The sequence below is a fragment of the Somniosus microcephalus genome, chromosome 17 (assembly GCF_052327205.1).
Source record: "Somniosus microcephalus isolate GS21.2 chromosome 17, FLI_Smic_1.0, whole genome shotgun sequence".
NCBI classification, from domain to species: Eukaryota; Metazoa; Chordata; class Chondrichthyes; order Squaliformes; family Somniosidae; genus Somniosus; species Somniosus microcephalus.
In genome coordinates this window covers 41,550,823-41,570,203 of record NC_141003.1, presented here as the reverse complement: position 1 = coordinate 41,570,203, position 19,381 = coordinate 41,550,823, and the positions used below count along the sequence as shown (strand labels likewise).

Below are 19,381 nucleotides of genomic sequence, written 5' to 3'. Positions count from 1 at the left end.
TAAAAGTGAGGAGGACATTAAAATTCTAAAATTAAAAAAAAAACAAATGCATAGCAGAGCAATCAGCATTTAAAAGGTTGGCTAATATTTTGAATGGTACTCCATCAAAACTGGTAATAGATAGGCATGAGAGCACTTTCTAAAATAAATAGGTAAAGTATACAGCACTTTATCTCTCTCTGCTCTATTGAAGATAGTAATCCAATCAGCTGCCACTTTGTGAAGGTTTTTAGCGTTTTCTGTATTCTTCACCCCTACCTGTTGTTTTCTGTTACCCTTTTGACTAGTCCTATAAGGGGCTCGCGTGCCTGACTATTACCAGTTCATGAAGGGTCCTACACAAAATATTAACCTATCTTTCTGTTTCAGATGCTCTGTTGTGCATTTCCAGGATCTTCTGTTTTATTTCAGAGTTGCAGCGTTTGCTATAAATGCTACTCTCTAAAGGTTAATCATCATTTATTCTAAAACACAAATACTGTCATCATTAATAGAATCAGAGAAAAATCATTTAAAGTTAATCTATTACTTTGAAAAGATTATTGATGTAATTCATAATCGGGATAAGTCCATCGCCTTTAGAATTAAAATATATTTATCCTATATGGAAAATAAGTTGCAGTAACTGCAAGCATTGTGAAAACAAATAACAAAATGATTGCCACAAAAAATTTATTAAAACACACATCTTATGATCATTTAAGGATATCCATATATCATTTGGTAACTGGGAATACATCTCGGTGTAGAATCTGGATAATTCTGCTCTGAAATTGACTGCAAAAATCAGGACAGCCATGAACTGGTTGCACTGATCTCTGCTCCTGGAACTCTCATCAGAGCTCCATCGACCGAGACCCAGGAGCAGAGACTGAAAATTTACCCTATAAATAATCACTCAAATATAAGGGAAGCAGAATCTCAAAAGACAGTGTTAACTTCCTCTGCAAATATTTAAAATATCATTACAACGACGTCACTTTATCATGGTATATTCTAAAATAAGGTTGAAAGAAAGGTAGAGGGAAGTGTTGTTCATGCCAACATTGTGGTATAGTTGGATTCCAGCGTGTTTACAGATGCATTCACTCAGTTATCCTAATCAGGTTCTGTTGGCTCACAGCATATTGTCATGTTGAATGGAAGGTTATGTGGTGGGTTCTTTAACAGGTTATGTCAGTCTTCTGGGTTTTGCAAATTTTGCCCTCTCTTTCTTCTTGTAGTGTGTACATGGAAGGGCCAAGCTCCATAATTTTGCCACTGCCGAGACATTCGTCATCCTTATACAGCACGGCAAACTGTAACCAACGTACAAAACATGAAAAAACATTACATGTTGTTTGACCAGAATCCCAACCATTTACTACCAAGCCTCTAACATACATGGTATAATCTTACTAAAGACATAACCAGTGGGCATTTGGTTTCTTTGCTGATGGTGAGACAGGATTCAAATACCCTAAGATGCTGTTTAGCGATGCAAGTTCAAGTAAGACTCTAGAATGTGTCTCAACATGGCGGCTTTAAGCCAAGGATCTGTCAGAACTTTCAGAAGTTGCTAAAGAATCCTTTTACAGTACAAAGTATATATAAATTGCTCTGGAGCCAGAAGATTTGCATACTGACAGAGAAGCTGTACTAATCTCCAGCTCCATGCCTCAAAATTACTCAACAGTGTAATCCACCAGACTGAATGACAACAGTGGTTAAATGAAGAGCATAATGATTACAAAATGAAATCAAATTTAAATTTGTTACTACAGTACATCCTATTTCACCCTTTGACTAGCAAGGGGGTTGATAGTGCATCTTGCTTTAGGCAGAATGATTTGGGCCTGTACACATACCGTACTATTGTTTTCAATAGATGAGAGCACTGACATTTAGTCACCTCAGTGACTAAAATCACTTAACCAATAAAAAAAATTCCCTTGAAAGCTTTAACTAAAATTCAAAATCTTATTTAACCATGCAAATTAACTAAGGTTTATGCCAGGTTGTTCTGGACTCCCCTAACAGAGGAAATAGTTTCTGTCTATGCACCATATCAAATCATTTAATCATCTTAAACACCTCGATTAGATCACCCCTTAATCTTCTATACTCAGAGAATACAAGTCTAGTCCATGCAACCTGTCTGGTATCATTCTGGTGAATCTGCGCTGCACCCTCTCTAAGGCCAATATATCCTTCCTGAGGTACGGTGCCCAGAACTGAATACAGTGCTTCAGATGCAGTCTAACCAGAGCTTTATACAACTTTAGTATAACTTCTTTGTATTCCAGCCCCCTTGAGTTAAAGGCTAATATTTCAATAGCCTTTAAAAAAAATGTTTGTACATGTCCACTAGATTTAGTGATTTCTGTACATGGACCTCTAAAATACTTCAATGTACTTCATTGGCTGTAAACGCTTTGGGACGTCCTGAGGTCGTGAAAGGCGCTATATAAATGCAAGTCTTTTCTTTTAAAATTCTCTGCTCCTCCATAGTTCCCAGCTTCTCACCATTTAGAAAATACCTGTACTCTGATCTATCTTTCTTCAGTCCAAAGTGGATGACTTCAGACTTCCCCACATTGAACAAGTGCCCTTTGCCTTACTGGCTGTGACAATCATGTCCGAGGTCACCATCAAAGTGCTTCATAATCTAGGCTGATACTTCAGTGCAGTACTGAGGGTGCACTACTTTGCCAGAAGTGCTGTCTTTCAGATAAGACATTAAACCAAGGCACCGTTTGCCTGTTCAGGTAGATGTAAAAGATCCCTTGGCACTATTCAAGGAGGAGCAGAAGAATTTTCCCAGTAACTTTGCGAACATTTCGTGCTTAACCAACACTACCAAAACCAATTTTCTTTTTTCATATTTGTTGTTGGAATGTGGGCAGCTCTATCATTTCGCAAATGACCTGAATTCAATTTTTCAAATTGCCATAGTTGGGATTTGAACTTTTGGCCTCTGGGTTGCTAGTCCAGTACCGGTACCACTAAGCAAACATCAGTCCCCTTCATTGGGTACAGGGAGTTCCAGCTATTGTTTTAGCTGCTATGTAGGAATGGAGGCTGCATGCCAAATGGTACTCTGGGGCACCGAGCAAAATAAAAAGGATAAATACACTAGTATCACAGTTGATTCAACTTAAATAATACAAGTGTGACTTGAGGAGAGAGGTTGAGTAAAAAATAATCAACCAGTGTTTCTCTCAAAAAGAAATGTGTTCTTGTCACTTCAATTCTAAAGAACTAGTTTTGTAAAATACTCGAATGTGGCAGATTTATATCCGTAGTTATTTCTCATTCCATTTATCTGAACTCTATTAGATTCACATAAGATAGAACTCACTTGTCCTGGTGTTGGTGCTCTGACTGGGTTAGCAAGAGTCACCCAAACTGTATCATCTGGATTTAGGGTTAACTGACACGGCACTGAAGGAAAAAATATATAGTTTGAAGGAAGAGTATACACAATGTGAAAACTTGATAACTATTCCTGATACTCAGTAAACAAGGCAAACTCATATGAAAAGTATGGGTAAGAATAACATAATGAAGTGAAACTAAAAATAAGATGAAAGAAAATGTATTTACTAATATGAAGCTTGTTTCTTTCTGCCCATGTTGAGTTAGTTAGATCAAGTGTCTCAGATTGCAGTTCTGCATCATTTATACTCTTTAAATTGGTAAAGGGGCATCACTGGGTTAGAATGAACATTGCCTTTCAACCGGAGGTCAAATTCAGTCTGAATTTATAGATTAAAGTGTTCCCTCTGCCAACAATAAGATCCCCAAGAGAAACGAGTTTGGGCAGTCTCAGCCGCCTAGTTCATAATGATCATTAGTCCACAGCACAGAGCGGCACATAATTCAACAGGAAACTCCATCTCATTTAGAACAGTTACAAGGATACTACTGGAAACAGAACAATTCAATTATTGATGTCAGTTAGAGCAAGCTTTAAACCATGTTACAGTGGAACAGCTTAATCTATACAGCAAGTACAAAAGGTGAGAACATTTCTATTTGCCATTCACACAACGAACAACTCTCTGTTCAATATTAATCACATCAGAGTCTCCTTGGCAGCAGTAACAGGTCTGATGTACAGCCAGGCAGAAAATTGTTCCACAAATTCAGGTGTTTTGCTGACACTGGCATCACATCTTAGAACATGTAGGGGGAAAAAAAGGTTAACCTAATCATATTGAACAATGCATGATAATATCCACACAAACACTATCATTTACTTCAAAGGTGACTCAAAATATTCACTTGTCCTCATGTACTGAAGCAATGTCTATTCACTCTGGATACCTACAAGCTAAGCCCGACCGTTTCTTACCAAGTGGCATCTGGTGCTGGAAGCGAAAGCAACATTGCATCACTCTGTTCCTGAGTAGTTCTAGTGGTGGATCCTGAGCAATCCAATGGACCGGATCAGTTTGCAGTGAATTCCTGTACAAAGCTGGGTGACTGGTGCCTGGTGCCTGACAGACAACAAATATGGTTTTTCATTATGCATATTCCTGCACTTGGGAAGACAGACTGACACAGGCTGGGGTTTTAAGGAGGCCTTTCCAACTGGCAGGAAAAAAGGGCAGCAGAGGAAGGCTGACCGTCCCTCAAAGGCAAGATTAAATATTTCAACCAACATGCTGGCAATAAACTAATAAATCTCACCATCAAAACCCCGTTAAAAGGAAGTAATGTGTTTAAAAGCATATAATAACTCTAGAGTAAGCAACCCCACCCCACCCCCCCCCCAAAAATCGCATTAAAAGCTGACATTTTTAGTGAAAATAGTTACTAAACCTGACAGTGTGAGGGAGCTGAATTAACAGCTGCTAATGCAACAGATCATTGGCAGATGCCTAGAGTTGTATGAAAACTTTGTTCTGCAGCACATGTCTAAATCGCTGAATATCTTGGTGTGAAATCAGTCTTTGATTTGAAGAAGAACACTCTGTCTCTCCTGCCCTACTTTTAATGTGTCAATGGAGATTCTATGGCACATTATCAAGTGACATAATTATTGTCTTGTTTTGCACACTTTGTACAAAAATAATAAATTGCAGGACAACGGATTATTACAATTTAAACTCTTTCAATGAAGCATCAGGTCTGATCTGACTCTCAGCAGTACAGCACCGTGTGGACCAGATGGAGTTAGGACACCTGGGTCTTCTAAACAATAGCAGTCCTTACAGATGCCTGCAGGCCAATGGCAACTCAGCATGTGATCACATGTGAATATAATAGGTATTCCTTACAGATGCTTGCGGGCCAATGATAATTCAGTAAGCAAATGTTACATCCCCTTTCTTTTAAAATAAAAATGTTATGCATTACTTTTGAACCTTTCTTCTACATAATGTTCTCAGTAGCATCAACATATAAGTAAACTCAACATTTAACTAGCACTGAAAACATCTCAACGTTTCAATAACGATGTACAGTTCTTTTAGGGCAGCGATCCGCCTACACCCTTTGACATTTCACAAGTCAAGGATAGCTCTAGGCTTGACCTCTCGTCCCGACCTTGTGTGGTATGGAACTGAGCATGCTCCTGAATCGGTCAACAAATCAGGTTCAGGTTTAGGTTCAGGTAAGTATGATGTGTTTTGTGTATTGCTCTGTTCATCACACTCTGATCCTCTCGTCGGAATGACAAGTGTTGTTCCTTGGTATTCAGGAGGTGCCTGCGATTGCGGCGGTACACCTGTCCTTCTGGGGTGCGGACGTGATATGATCGCTCAGTGTCAGCTGGCTGGATGACGACTGCTGGCTTCCCGTAGTCATGCTCCTGGATTCTGATGGATTCTCCATTGTGCAGCGGCGGCAGTAGTCTAGCTGACCTGTCATAGTATCTCTTTTGGTGTTGCTGTCTCTGTACACATTTTGCATGCACTTGCTTGCAGCTGACGACCTGCCAGGGCCTGTCTGGGATACGGTGAGGTATCATGGGCTCTTTGACATTTGATGGGCGGCGTTCTAGACAAATGGAACATTTTCTGACCATGTCCTCAATGTGTTTGCACATTCTGGGCCAAAACATAATGTCACGTGCTCTTTGTTTGCATTTTTCCATGCCCATATGTCCAGCATGAATTTTTGTCAACATCTCTTCTCTGAAACTGGTAGAAATGATGATTTTCTCCCCTTTGAAGACGATTCCGTTGATTTGTGACAGTTCGTCTCTGTGGTTCCAGAATTCAGATATGCTCTGAGGGCATTTCCTCCTTTCCTCAGGCCATCCTTCGTGTATGACTTTGCTCAGCAGTGTGAGTTGTGCATCTTTCTCTGTTCCTGCTCGGATCTCCTTCAGTTTTGAGTTACTCACAGGTAAACTGTTGTACACCATGTGCACCTGCACATCCATGCCTTCACTGAGGCTGCTGTCCTGGTAGCCAAGAGACTTTCTGGAGAGCGTGTCTGCGACAGGAATGTCTTTGCCTGGACAGTGAATGATTGTGAAGTCATACTTCTGTAGCTGAAGGATCATTCTCTGTAGCCTTGGTGGGACTGCGGCTAGTGGTTTCCTCATGATTGACTCGAGGGGCTTGTGGTCGGATTCCACAATGACTTGTCGGCCATAGACGTACTGGTGGAAACACTTACATCCAAACAGAATTGCATATAGCTCTTTCTCGATTTGAGCATAGTTGATTTCACTGTCTGTGAGAGATCTGGAAGCGTAGCCGATGGGCTTTCCTTCTTGCAGTAATACTGCGCCTAGTCCGTACTTTGACGCGTCCACTTGTAGTCTGAGCTCTTTGTTGGGGTCGAAGTAGGCAAGAACTGGTCCTGGTTCTCTGGTGATTAGGTCTTTCATTTTCTGAAATGCTGTGTCGTGTTGTTTGTCCCACAGGAACTCATTGGATTGTTTGAGCAACTGACTCATTGATTTCGGAGAGGCTCGGGGCAAACTTGGCTAAGTAGTTAACCATGCCTAGTACTGTCTCTAGCTCTGCGCGGTTCTTCGGCGGCTCCATCTTCTTGATGGCGGAGATTTTCTCTGGATCCGGCTTAATGCCATCAGTTGAGAGGCGATGCCCGAAATAACTGATCTCGGTGGATCCGATTATGCTTTTCTCGGGGTTGAGCCGGATACCTTTCTCCCATGATCTTTGTAGCATCGCACGGAGGTTCCTGTCATGTTCCTCTCTATTCCTGCCATAGATGAGGATGTCGTCTACGATTGCGACTACTCCGTCGAGGCCTTCATAGGTTTCGTCGCTCTTCCGCTGGAATTCATCCTGAGCTGAGATAAGACCAAATGGTAAACGCAGAAATCGGTAGCGTCCAAATGGTGTGTTGAACGTTGTTAGCTTAGATGACTCTTCCGTGAGCTTGATAGTCCAGTATCCTGATTGTGCGTCCATTACACCGAAGTAACGTGCTCCCACTAGCTTGGGTATGATGTCATCTAGCGTTGGTAGAGGGTAGTGAGGGCGTTTGATAGCCTTGTTCAAATCTCTGGGGTCGAGACAGACTCTGAGCTTGCCTGTACGTGGTTTCTCAACCACTACTAACGCATTGACCCACTCTGTCGGTTCTGTTTCCCGGACGATGATTTCTGTATTCTCCATGCTCTGCAGCTCCTCCTTCAGGCGACTGCGTAGAGCAAGGGGTATCCTTCTCGGTGGGCAAACCACAGGGGTTGCTGCTGGGTCAAGGTGAATAGTGCATTCACCTGGGAATAGTCCGATTCCTTTGAAAATGTCAGCAAACTCCTCCATGACTGTCTGCTTCTCAACTGGTGCTGTCAATGATAGCACTAGCTTGACGAGGTCCATGTCTAAACATGCCTTTAGACCTAGCACTGGAGGTGCTTGAGTGTCAACAATGTAAAAGTTCAACATCATGTCACTTTCTTTGTACTTGCATTTCATCACGCATGTGCCTTTTACAATGAGCTGCTCACCCCCATAGCCGGTCAGTCTGCGTGAGGTGGGCTGTAGCTCACACTCATCCTTCAAGCTGTGATACTCACTCAGAGGAATTACATTAACCTGAGATCCAGTGTCTAGTTTAAACTTAAGCTCTTTGCCCTGTTTTCCTATCTCAATATCGGCAAAGGCTTGCTCAGTCTCTGAACTCTGTTTTTTCTGTGACACAGAATCAATAAACAGTTCCTCTGCATTTGGCTCTCTATCTGGCATTTGGCTGTCACTCACTGTGTGTACTGCTTTTCTGAAAACAGTCTTGCAAACTTTAGCAAAGTGGTTCAGTTTACCATATTTAGTACATTGCCTTCCTTTGGCAGGGCAGTACTCCTTTTCTCCATGCCAGTTGTTTCCACAATATCCACAGTTTTTGAAGCGTTTTGTCTGTGTCGCCCATTTTTAGAACTCTCGCTGTTCTTTCTGTTCTGAAACACACTCTCTGGGCAGTGTTCTTTGGTGTGTATCTATTAACTGCGTGCACTGTCTGTTCACTCGAGCTGCTCGTGGCGCCGGTTATGGTTTTCAACTGTGCTTGGGCTATCTCGTGCGATCTAGCTATGTCTATAGCTTTGTCCAGCGTTAGCCCGGACCCAACATTCAAAAGTTTCTCTCTCACTTTAGCTGAATGTATTCCAAACACGATGCGGTCTCTGACCATCTCATCTTTATCTGCATATACACAGTCTTTTACCAGCAGTTTTAACTCGGTCACGAACTGTTCAAACGACTCACTAGCTCCTTGTACTTTCTCCTGAAACTTGTACCTAGCGAATATCGTATTTGTCTTGGGCATCACATATGCTTCAAAACGGTCAAAACAACTTTTCAGTACCTTTGCTTCTTCCGCGGTGAGAGACCATGTGTTAAAAATGTCTCTCCCCTTTTCTCCGATCCACAGGAGTAGATAGCTGCATCTTTCTTCCTCCCCTTTGCTTTTCAACGGACCCGAGAACATTAACTCCACGTGTTGCTTGAACTTGCTCCATTCTCTATGTAAGTTCAAAGATTTCCCAATTCATTCGGGGTAAGGGAGCTCCAACGATGTCCATTTCAAATCCCTGTTCTGACACCATGTCTTGTTTTGCACACTTTGTACAAAAATAATAAATTGCAGGACAACGGATTATTACAATTTAAACTCTTTCAATGAAGCATCAGGTCTGATCTGACTCACAGCAGTACAGCACCGTGTGGACCAGATGGAGTTAGGACACCTGGGTCTTCGAAACAATAGCAGTCCTTACAGATGCCTGCAGGCCAATGGCAACTCAGCATGTGATCACATGTGAATCTAATAGGTATTCCTTACAGATGCCTGCGGGCCAATGATAATTCAGTATGCAAATGTTACAATTATATCTTAAAGGCATAACAGCATTAATTATAGGTTTTAAAAAAAAACAGCACAAGTTTTGGGAATGTTACTTGAACGAGAAACTTACAGTACCTGATGAGGAGAGGAGGCTAAGAGCAGGAGCTGAAGCAGAGATTGCAGCAGCCAGCGGCAGAAGGAAACCGAGACCTTGAGCAGCCAACCACTACCAGCAGACAGGTGGGGGGGGTGGGGGGATTCAGGTTCCCCAGGTTATGGAAGTAGAAGCAGTAGGATAATCATCAGGAGCAACAGTAGAGTAAGAGAAGCAGCAGGACTGGGAGAGGTAGTGATAGAACTGAAAGGAGAGCTGGCAGGAGCAGAAGAGACATGCAAATCAGGAATGGGAGAAACGCGCGTTACACACGCCTTTTACTGTAAAACTCTTAGTTTCACGGGAAACCTGAGGCTTTCATATTAACTCGAGGTTTACTGCAAAAGGTGCTTGTACTTCTCTCGCACCCGATTCTCATGCCTCTTCTGCTCTTGCCAGCTCTCCTGCTTCCTATTCTGTGATGAGGAGAAATTGATTAGCGGAGTAAAAATTCTACTGCAATTTCCATAGTTACAGAATTGCGGAAGGCTGAGTGGTCATAGTAAACAATTTGCCCGGTTCGACTTTATCAATTCCCTTCATCATTTTCAAAATCTCAATTAGGTGATGTTGAAGCTTCTTGTTTTCCAAAGAAAAATCTCTTCATTTAATTTCATTCCAATGAGTTGACCAGAACTGGACACAACACTCCAGACGGGAATCTGGCCAATGGCTTTTGCAGCATTAATAGAACCTCGGTTGATTTGTACTTAATAGTGAGAATGAGGAACTTAAAGAAATGAGTATTAGTAAAGAAATAGTACTGGAGAAATTAATGGGACTAAAAGCCGAAAAAATCCCCTGGGCCTGATGGCCTACTTCCTAGGGTTTTAAAAGAGGTGGATGCATTGGTTTTGATCTTCCAGATTCCCTAGATTCTAGAAGGGTCTCTGTGGATTGGAAGGTAGCAAATGTAACCCTGCTATTCAAGAAAAGAGGGAGAGAGAAAACAGGGAAATATAGGCCTGACAGCAGTAGTAGGAAAAATGCTAGAATCTATTATTAGGGACGTGGTAACAGGGCACTTAGAAAATCATAATCTGATTGGGAAGAGACAACACGGATTTATAAAGAGAAATTATGTTTGACAAATCTAATAGAGTTTTTTGAGGTTGTAATTAGCAAGGTAGATAAGGGGGGAACCAGTGGATGTAGTGTATTTGGATTTTCAGAAAGCATTCGATAATGTGCCACGTAAGAGGTTATTACACAAAATTAGGGCTCGTGGGTTTGGGGGTAATAGATTAGCATAGATTGAGTAATGGACAGAAAACAGAGAGTAGGAATGAACACAGTCTCAGAATAAGGGGTCGGCCATTTAGGACTGAGATGAAGAGAAATTTCTTCACTCAAAGCGTTGTGAATCTTTGGAATTCTCTACCCCAGAGAACTGTGAATGCTCAGTCGTGAGTATATTCAAGATAGAGATCGATAAATTTTTGGATAGTGAAGGAATCAAGGGATATGGAGATCGGGTGGGATAGTAAGTTGAGGTAGAAGACCAGCATGATCTTATTGAATGGCGGAGCAGGCTCAAAGGGCTGAATGGCCTACTCCTGCTCTTATTTCTTATGTTCGTATATTCTTAATCCCTATGCTAATTCAACCTCGTACTTTATTTGCCGTACTCACTGTAGCTAAGCATTCTGCTGACCGCTTCACAGATTTATCAACTATAACCCCAGAAGGTTTTCCTAATCATCACACTTTGTCACTGTTCCAGTTAGCACATATACCTGCCTTTGGGACTTTGCTCCCATTCTAATTATTTTTTTAATTACGGACCACACTAAACGCTACCACTGATAGTGTTTGGTCACCATACTGAAAATCCCCTCGGTAGAGAGGAATGATGTCCAATTTAGCCCCAAAATATTACACTTTAAGCATTTATGAAAGATCTCGTTTTTTTTATTTTGAGGTGTCTTGGTAGAATATGAATTGTTTTTTTTTAAAGTATATGCAAAAGTATAGGACTTTTGACTTTGTGTTTAAAGGCACTGGGCCTTATTCCCCCCTACCCCCCAAGCACCTGAAACAATAAATGCCGGATACAATGAGTTCAAATCAGTGTCAGGGTCAGAAGAAGCAGGAGGAGAAATTGGAGGCCTACTAATGCTGTAGAAATTTGTTTGAGACTTGCCCCACGTGGCAACGCTGTGGTTACAAGAGCAGGTCAGAGGCTGGCTATTTTGCAGCAAGTGGCTCACGTACTGACTCCCCAAAGCCTCTCCCACCACTTACAAAGCACAAGTCAGGAGTGTAATGGAATACTCTCCACTTGCCTGGATGAGTGCAGCTGCAACAACACTCAAGAAGCTCGACACCATCCAAGACAAAGCAGCCTGCTTGATTGGCACCCCATCCACCACCTTAAACATTCACTCCCTCCACCATGGCTGCAGTATGTATAATCTACAGGATACACTAGAGCAACTCACCAAGGCTTCTTCAACAGTACCTCTCAAACCCATGGCCTCCACCTCCCAGAAGGACAAGGGCGACAAGTACATGGGAATACTATCACCTCCAAGTTCCCCTGCAAGTCACACACCATTGCGACTTGGAAATATATCGCCATTCCTTCATCGTTGCTGGGTCAAAAGCCTGAAACTGCTTACCTAACAGCACTGTGGGAGTACCTTCAGCACATGGACTGCAGTAGTTCATGAAGGTGGCTCACCACCATCTTTTCAAGGGAAACTGGGGATGGGCAATAAATGCTGGCCTTGCTAGTGACACCTATATCCAGGAAAATGAATTTTAAAAAATGTAATAAAGTCATTTCTAATGTTAACCAGATAATTGTAAAGTGGGCCAGCAAAGTAATCCATCTGGGTCAACAACAAATGCAGGTCCAGACATCTCAAAAACATATCGAAACTTCTACCAGTTTGAATTTATCGTACGCATATGGTACAAGCTTCACGGTGATGAAATGTCCAATGTATATATGTGTTTCATGCTTATTCAGTAAACTTTGTGTTCTAACTTTTCCATGGGGTCCACAACACTCACCACAAACACATCCCCTGTATTTATCTCTTTATCTACTACGAACCAGGCATCTCGTTGACCACCTATTCTGGCTCGTTGTCCCAAAGTGAACAGGAACCAACCTAAAAGTTAACATAAAGAGAGCACAATTGAAGAATGTATAAGCATATAGCACCAAATCTTGGGGTTTTCCACAAACATTTTATAATGTATCATAGATTACTAGTTCACAATATATTCTGAGTGTGTTACTTACCTGTAGTCTACCAGGGATCATAAACTTTGAGATAATATTACCATTTAAAATCCCTCAGTGTGAAATAACACAGTCCCATCAATTCCAGTGCCTATTATAAAAATGCTAACTAGTGCATAGGAGTGGATTCTGTGCTGTAATCTCATCTCAAGCTTCGTATCACTGTTAGAAATCATTTGATCATTGCACTCAAAATTTAAGATATCATCTCAACCTCCTCAACAACATGCAAAGCAGACAACAACTGAAACCATTAAAAGGCCCACTCTACAGGGACTTTAAATACCTTGTTTTTCTGGTTTTGATTTTAAAGGCTTATTTAAATCTTGATACAAAAAGGACACAAAATAATATATAGAGCTGCAGGATGCCCAGCAAACCAACTGCCATGTGTAGAAGTTAATTAAAGTATGTACACTCCAGTCCACCCACAATTTCATATGGATGTCACTTTCACAATGTAGTAAGTACTATAACATGTCTTGTGGTGAATTTATTGAGAAGACAACCTGTCTATTAAAGGAGCTAAATGCCATAATTAAAGCTTCAGTGATTTTAAACAATTTTAGTTCATTTGATATACAGGCCCTGTCTAACGATATGAGATTTATATTTTAAATTTAATTGAGCTCGCCTCTATCCCATTATTGCCAGGAGCACTATTTTGGAATAAGATCTACAAATGGCTGCCTATACCATTGTACTATAACACCACAGTAGCCTGTACTTTTTTTTCCAAATTAAAACTCATGCTTTTTCCAAGAGAGGCAGCCTGCTTTCTGGCAGAACACTTCCAATGTTGCCGTTAGGGTGTTTCTAGTGAGCTGCTATTACATTGACTCACATCAGATTTCCGCTTGAGATGGGTGGCCCAAAACTATATATTGCCGCAATCTGGCACTCTGCTCGTGCTCCAACATACAGCTTTGTAATATGGCCATTTAAAAAATATATATACTGGGACAGATTTTCTTGGTCTTGCGCCTGGGTTATTGGATTGCCTTGGTGTAACAAGCACAGAAAATTGGGCGGTGTCGAGCACACACCCAAATGAAGCCTGACCAATTTTAGGATGCTGAGAAAAACAGATGCTGCTGCCAGAAGGAGCAAAGTTACAGCATTTCAGTGATGCCTTTAGTTTGACAAGCCTTGGTTAGGCCAAACTGGAGCCATGTAGCTGCTTTAAAGTGAGCAACGAAAGATGAACTGAAATGGAAGACAACTGATGATATTAATAAAGATTCTAGATTATCTACAGTGTTGCCGTTAGGGTGTTTCTAGTGAGCTGCTATTACATTGACTCCCATCAGATTTTCCCTCGGAGATGGGTGGCTCAAACACACACAAATATACATATATATATACATCACTCTGCTCGTGCTCCAATGTACAGCTTTGTAATGTCACCATTTTAAAAATTACAGAAACAGAAAGATGTTCAAGTTTTCCTATCAACTTCACACAAATTTAATTTTAGTACTAATTTTCTTAAACATTGTAATTACCTTTGTGTGTTCCCATAATTTTTCCATCTTCTATAGAAACAAAGTTTCCGGGACGAGGTTCTAGATACTAAAAAAAAAGTTTTAAGAATGAAATTACTTTAAATGTCCAAAATTAAGGTCAAGTAATTTCTATACGAATATCTTGTCAAAACTCAACAGAACAGATGCATTTGGTTTTCCAAAATACTCAATAAGAGACTGGGCACTGGGTTTGAATCTAGCCCAAACTAACGGAATTAACGTCTCTTCTCTCTGTCTGTTTTACAGGTCCCAAGTAAAATGAGTTTGGGTACACTGAACCTCATTTCCAGTAGGCACAAGTCCACAGCACAATACTGTCTACAATCCTGCACCATGTTAGGAATTTCACTCAGACCAGGCTGGCTGATATGAGCAATAGAAATGTCAGATTGGTGCTGTAGGAAATGCTCTTCAATGATCTGAGTAAAGACACATTAGCCTAGAAATTACTGTTGGTGATATTAGTGGGAAAACAATTAACACATTCATATGACATTTTTATGTCTGCTAACCTATTTTAAGTATATTAACATCGCCATTAGAATGTCATATGAAAGCATTAACTGTTCACCCACTGATATTGGCAACAGTAAATTCTAGGCTACAGTAGGAGAGCAGAACCTCGTATCTAATTCATGATCTTGGTATTCTTGATCCAAACACAGACTATAGAAAACAATTCTAATTCCCAACACGGATAGTTCCATTTTGAAAATAGGACTGACAAGAAAAACATGCACACTAACCTCAAGGATAAAGTTTTCAAAATGTCTTTCACCTATAAAACAGATTCCCATACTCTGTAAGAAGCAAAAAATGAATATATCACCATAAAGAAGTGTTTAACAATTATTAAAAACCTGAATTGATGATCACAATTACTTTCGGATAACTCAATGTTCAAGAACAAATTTACAATAAAAGAACGTCTTACTTCTTTTCTTTTTAATATATGGTGAAATCCTGCCTCTGCTGCCATTTCCTTTACAACATTTTTCCTCAACTCACCAAGGGGAAAGATGGTATGGCGCAAGGCATGCTGGGATATCTGACTCAGAAAGAATGTTTGGTCTTTCCTGGGGTCAGCTGCCTGTAAGAGTTTCACAGCTGCAACAGGTAAGGAGACAAATGGGCTGTTAGAGACAGAATGCCGATAGTTTCTGTAGGCTAAGATTCAATTTAAAATTTTGTACAATTTAAGACCCATCAATTTCAACATTTAATTTTAGTAACAACGCTCACAAATTTTCCAAACACAACAGCTGCATAAATGAAATTACTTTAAATCATATCTCAATGCATTAAGATATTGTTCTATCTTTGGTGGCTCTCAATTCTTACTATAGCTCAAATAAAGGAATACATTTCAAAATCTATACCATAACTACTGCAGTGTACATAATAACAAAGACAACGGTTCAGACATCACAATACATTAGCAAGTAAAGCATGGCCTTTAAGTCATAGGGACTGATGGGAAGTTTTATCCCTGCAACATTTAACAGCACCGTTGCTCTCTGGACACCAATAAGGCTGAGTGTTGATGCTGTAACTCCTATTGTCTTCAAGTTCTATGTCCCCAAATTTACCCAGTCTTCACACAGAATCACAGAATCTACAGTGCAGATAGAGGCCATTTCGGCCCATCGAGCCTGCACCGACACATATCCCACCTTATGCCCGTAACCCCACGTATTTAATCCCCTAACACTAAGGGTCAATTTATCATAGCCAAATCAACCTAACCTGCACATCTTTGGACTGTGGGAGGAAACCGGAGCACCCGGAGGAAACCCACGCAGACACAGGGAGAATGTGCAAACTCCACACAGACAGTCGCCCGAGGCCAGATTTGAACCCGGGTCCCTGGCGCTGTGAGGCAACAGTGCTAACCACTATGCCACCGTGACTCTCTGGAGTCTCCCCTGCTCCCAGTCCAACTTTTCTTCTTGAAAATTTGCTCATTTTCATCTTATTCCCAACAAAAGTGATCTCTCTTACCCTTTAAACTGCACAACTGCCTTCCATTCCTACTTACTAAAGGTATGGAAGCTGCTGTTAACGCTCAGATTACCCATTACCTTGAAAGTTCTGGCTAATATATGATCTAAAGAATAGTTTTCAGCATAACTGTTCCACTGAGATCTTCTTGCCTATGTTACATACTTCTGTTCTTGAACACTTAACATCAGGCATCTCCAAAGCCTTGAACTGGATCTGACATAATGATAACTTGTTTAAAAGTTTATTGTATGATCTTTGACTAAAGTTATGTTCATACCTGCCTAATTTCCCTTCAAATTGCTCCACTTGTGCTGTAGTTGACAGCTCATCCTCCAACTCTTTTCAGATTCCCGACAATTCTGTTCTACTTCACAATGTGCTTTCTCCATATTAATTTCCCTTCCACTCATCATATTACCTTTTCTACTCTCGTCGATGATTTCACTCTACATTCACCAATTTCCTTCAGACCGCCCCAACCCCCCGTCCCCCCACCCTTTGTTTGCCGCCTACAATCCTCTTACAATTCAATGGCCAAACCATTCACTACACCTTGATCTCCAAACCCTTTGATGAGACAATAAAAATATTCCTTCTTTGAATTCTTCAAAGACATGTTTTGCGTTCTTTATATTTCCATTTGCATTACTTTCTTATTACTCTTTTATTTTCTTCCTTTCTTATGGTGCATTTACACTACAACTGTAATGTCAGTGCAAAGCAGTTTCATTTAACATAGAAACATAGAAGATAGGAGGAGTAGGCCATTCGGCCCCTTGAGCCTGCTCCGCCATTCAATGCGATCATGGCTGATCATCCAAATTCAGTACCTGGTCCCTGCTTTCTCCCCATACCCCTTGATCCCTTTAGCCTTAAGAAATATATCCAACTCCTTCTTGAATATATTTAACTAGCTGGGGGGGCCCGGCGTTGCCTAGGCTTTTTTGTGGAATGGCAGTTTGCAGGACCGCGCGGTTGACGGCCGGCCGCTGCCCCACTTTGTGTCTCGGGCCGAGCGGTTGTCAGGGCCGGCCCGGCCCGAGTGAGCCCAACTCACCTCCCGCTCCGGTGGGCTGGGAGCGGGATACTGTGCCGGAGCCGCAATGTGGGGGTTTGTTGTGCTGGTGCTGTCGCTGTCGGTATAAAAAAAATGGCGGCGACGTTTCAGGAGGCTGCAGGATTAGGCCCGCCTACACACGGAATGAAACGCCTCCCGTGACGCACCGATTGGTCAACCATCAGGTCACTGAACTGTAGGATTGGTCAATCATCACGTCACTCAACGCTAATGAGCGGTAGGATTGGTCAACCGCTAATAAGCAGATTTTTGAACGTTTTTCGTATACTGTCCGAACAATCTTTGTCTGACCAAAAAGTAAATATGCCTATGACACTCCCCTGATCATAACCTTTCTTTTGATATAACATATGTGTAGGTACGCTCTATAACTTTTGAGTGTATAGCGGACAGACAGACAGACAGACAAACTAACTGCTTTATATATATAGATAGATGAACTGGCCTCCACCGCCTTCTGTGGTAGAGAGTTCCACAGGTTCACCACTCTCTGGGTGAAGAAATTCCTCCTAATTTCTGTCCTAAATGGCCTACCCTTTATCCTTAGACTGTGTCCCCTGGTTCTGGACTCCCCGACCATCGGGAACATCCTTCCTGCATCTGGTCTGTCCAGTCCTGTCAGAATTTTATAAGTTTCAATGAGATCACCTCTCATTCTTCTAAACTCCAGCGAGTACAAGCCCAATCGACCCAATCTCTCCTCATACGTCATTCCTGCCATACCAGGTATCAGCCTGGTGAATCTTCGCTGAACTCCTTCCATGGCAAGAACATCCTTCCTCAGATAAGGCGACCAAAACTGCACACAATACTCAAGATGTGGTCTCACCAAGGCCCTATACAACTGCAGCAAGACATCCTTGTTCCTGTACTCAAACCCTCTCGCTACGAAGGCCAACATACCATTTGCCTTCTTAACCGCCTGCTGCACCTGCATGCTTACCTTCAGTGACTGGTGCACAAGGACACCCAGGTCTCGTTGCACTCCCCCTTCTCCCAATCTATTGCCATTTAGATAATAATCTGCCTTCCTGTTTTTGCCACCAAAGTGGATAACCTCACATTTATCCACGTTATATTGCATCTGCCATGTTTCTGCCCAATCACCCAACATGTCCAAATCATCCTGGAGTTTCTCGACATCCTCCTCACAGCACACACGCCCACCCAGCTTTGTGTCGTCTGCAAATTTGGAGGTATTACATCTAGTTCCCTTGTCTAGATCATTAATATATACGTATTGTGAATAGCTGGGGTCCAAGGACCGATCCCTGCGGTACCCCACTAGTCACTGCCTGCCACTCGGAAAAAGACCCGTTTATTCCAACTCTTTGCTTTGTCTGCCAACCAGTTCTCTATCCAAGTCAACACCTTGCCCCCAATCCCATGTGCCCTAACTTTACACGCTAATCTCTTATGCAGGACCTTATCGAAGGCCCTCTGAAAGTCCAGATACACCACATCCACTGGTTCTCCCTCATCTATTTTACCAGTTACATCCTCAAAAAATTCCAGTAATAAATCAAGGCACCAATGTATACTGTAAGTGTAGTCTGAATCCAGAGTCAGGGTCCAACCTGGCATGGAATGAAGTGTAATCTCATTCCACTTCACTCCAGAGTCAGGTCAGGCCTTAACTCTGGATTTAAACTTCACAAATTTAGCGAAAACTGCTCGGCATCAATGCTAAACTTGCCATCTAAATGCATCCTAAATCTATTGTATAGTATATGACTTTTGCTTATCTATTTTTTTTCATAGTTAGTTTCTTACAGAAGTATTATCTAGATCTGGCCAGCCTTTTGTCTCATCTTAAACAGCAATTGCAGTTCAGTTCTAATCTTCTAATTACAGTACCTGCCTGCATCAACATTAGGGTGAGGGAGGAAATAAAGCATTTAATGGAGAGGGAGACAATACAAAAGTAAAGGAGCACTTGGCTTTTAGGAAAGGCACTCACTCCACGCACATACAAATGACATCTCTGGTAGAGTAGCATTCCTGCCACCCGAGCCATGCTTGTATGTTTAAAAAAGAAAAAGGAAAAGTGAAGTAGCAGGTATAACGTCAGGGGCATTGCAGCTCATATGATTAATGTGTATGGACATCCATAT

At 41.6% G+C, this 19,381-nt stretch overlaps 1 protein-coding gene across 11 annotated transcripts in view; it reads right to left on the bottom strand.

Annotated features, from left to right (window-relative positions):
- Window positions 1–655: 655 nt before the first annotated feature.
- The window catches only part of trmu (tRNA 5-methylaminomethyl-2-thiouridylate methyltransferase), a 41,127-nt gene continuing 22,401 nt past the window's right edge, over window positions 656–19,381 (bottom strand). For 9 of the 11 annotated variants that reach the window (XM_086010266.1, XM_086010268.1, XM_086010271.1 and 6 more), the window contains 8 exons: window positions 15,120–15,292; window positions 14,932–14,985; window positions 14,165–14,231; window positions 12,425–12,525; window positions 9,775–9,822; window positions 4,337–4,481; window positions 3,341–3,423; window positions 656–1,298 (listed from right to left, as the gene is read on the bottom strand). In XM_086010266.1, coding sequence (XP_085866392.1) covers window positions 1,164–1,298; window positions 3,341–3,423; window positions 4,337–4,481; window positions 9,775–9,822; window positions 12,425–12,525; window positions 14,165–14,231; window positions 14,932–14,985; window positions 15,120–15,292 — 806 coding nt within the window. In that variant the 3' untranslated portion in view covers window positions 656–1,163. The remainder of the gene's footprint in view (window positions 1,299–3,340; window positions 3,424–4,336; window positions 4,482–9,774; window positions 9,823–12,424; window positions 12,526–14,164; window positions 14,232–14,931; window positions 14,986–15,119; window positions 15,293–19,381) is intronic. The other 2 variants (XM_086010276.1, XM_086010267.1) reach the window with 2 other exon arrangements.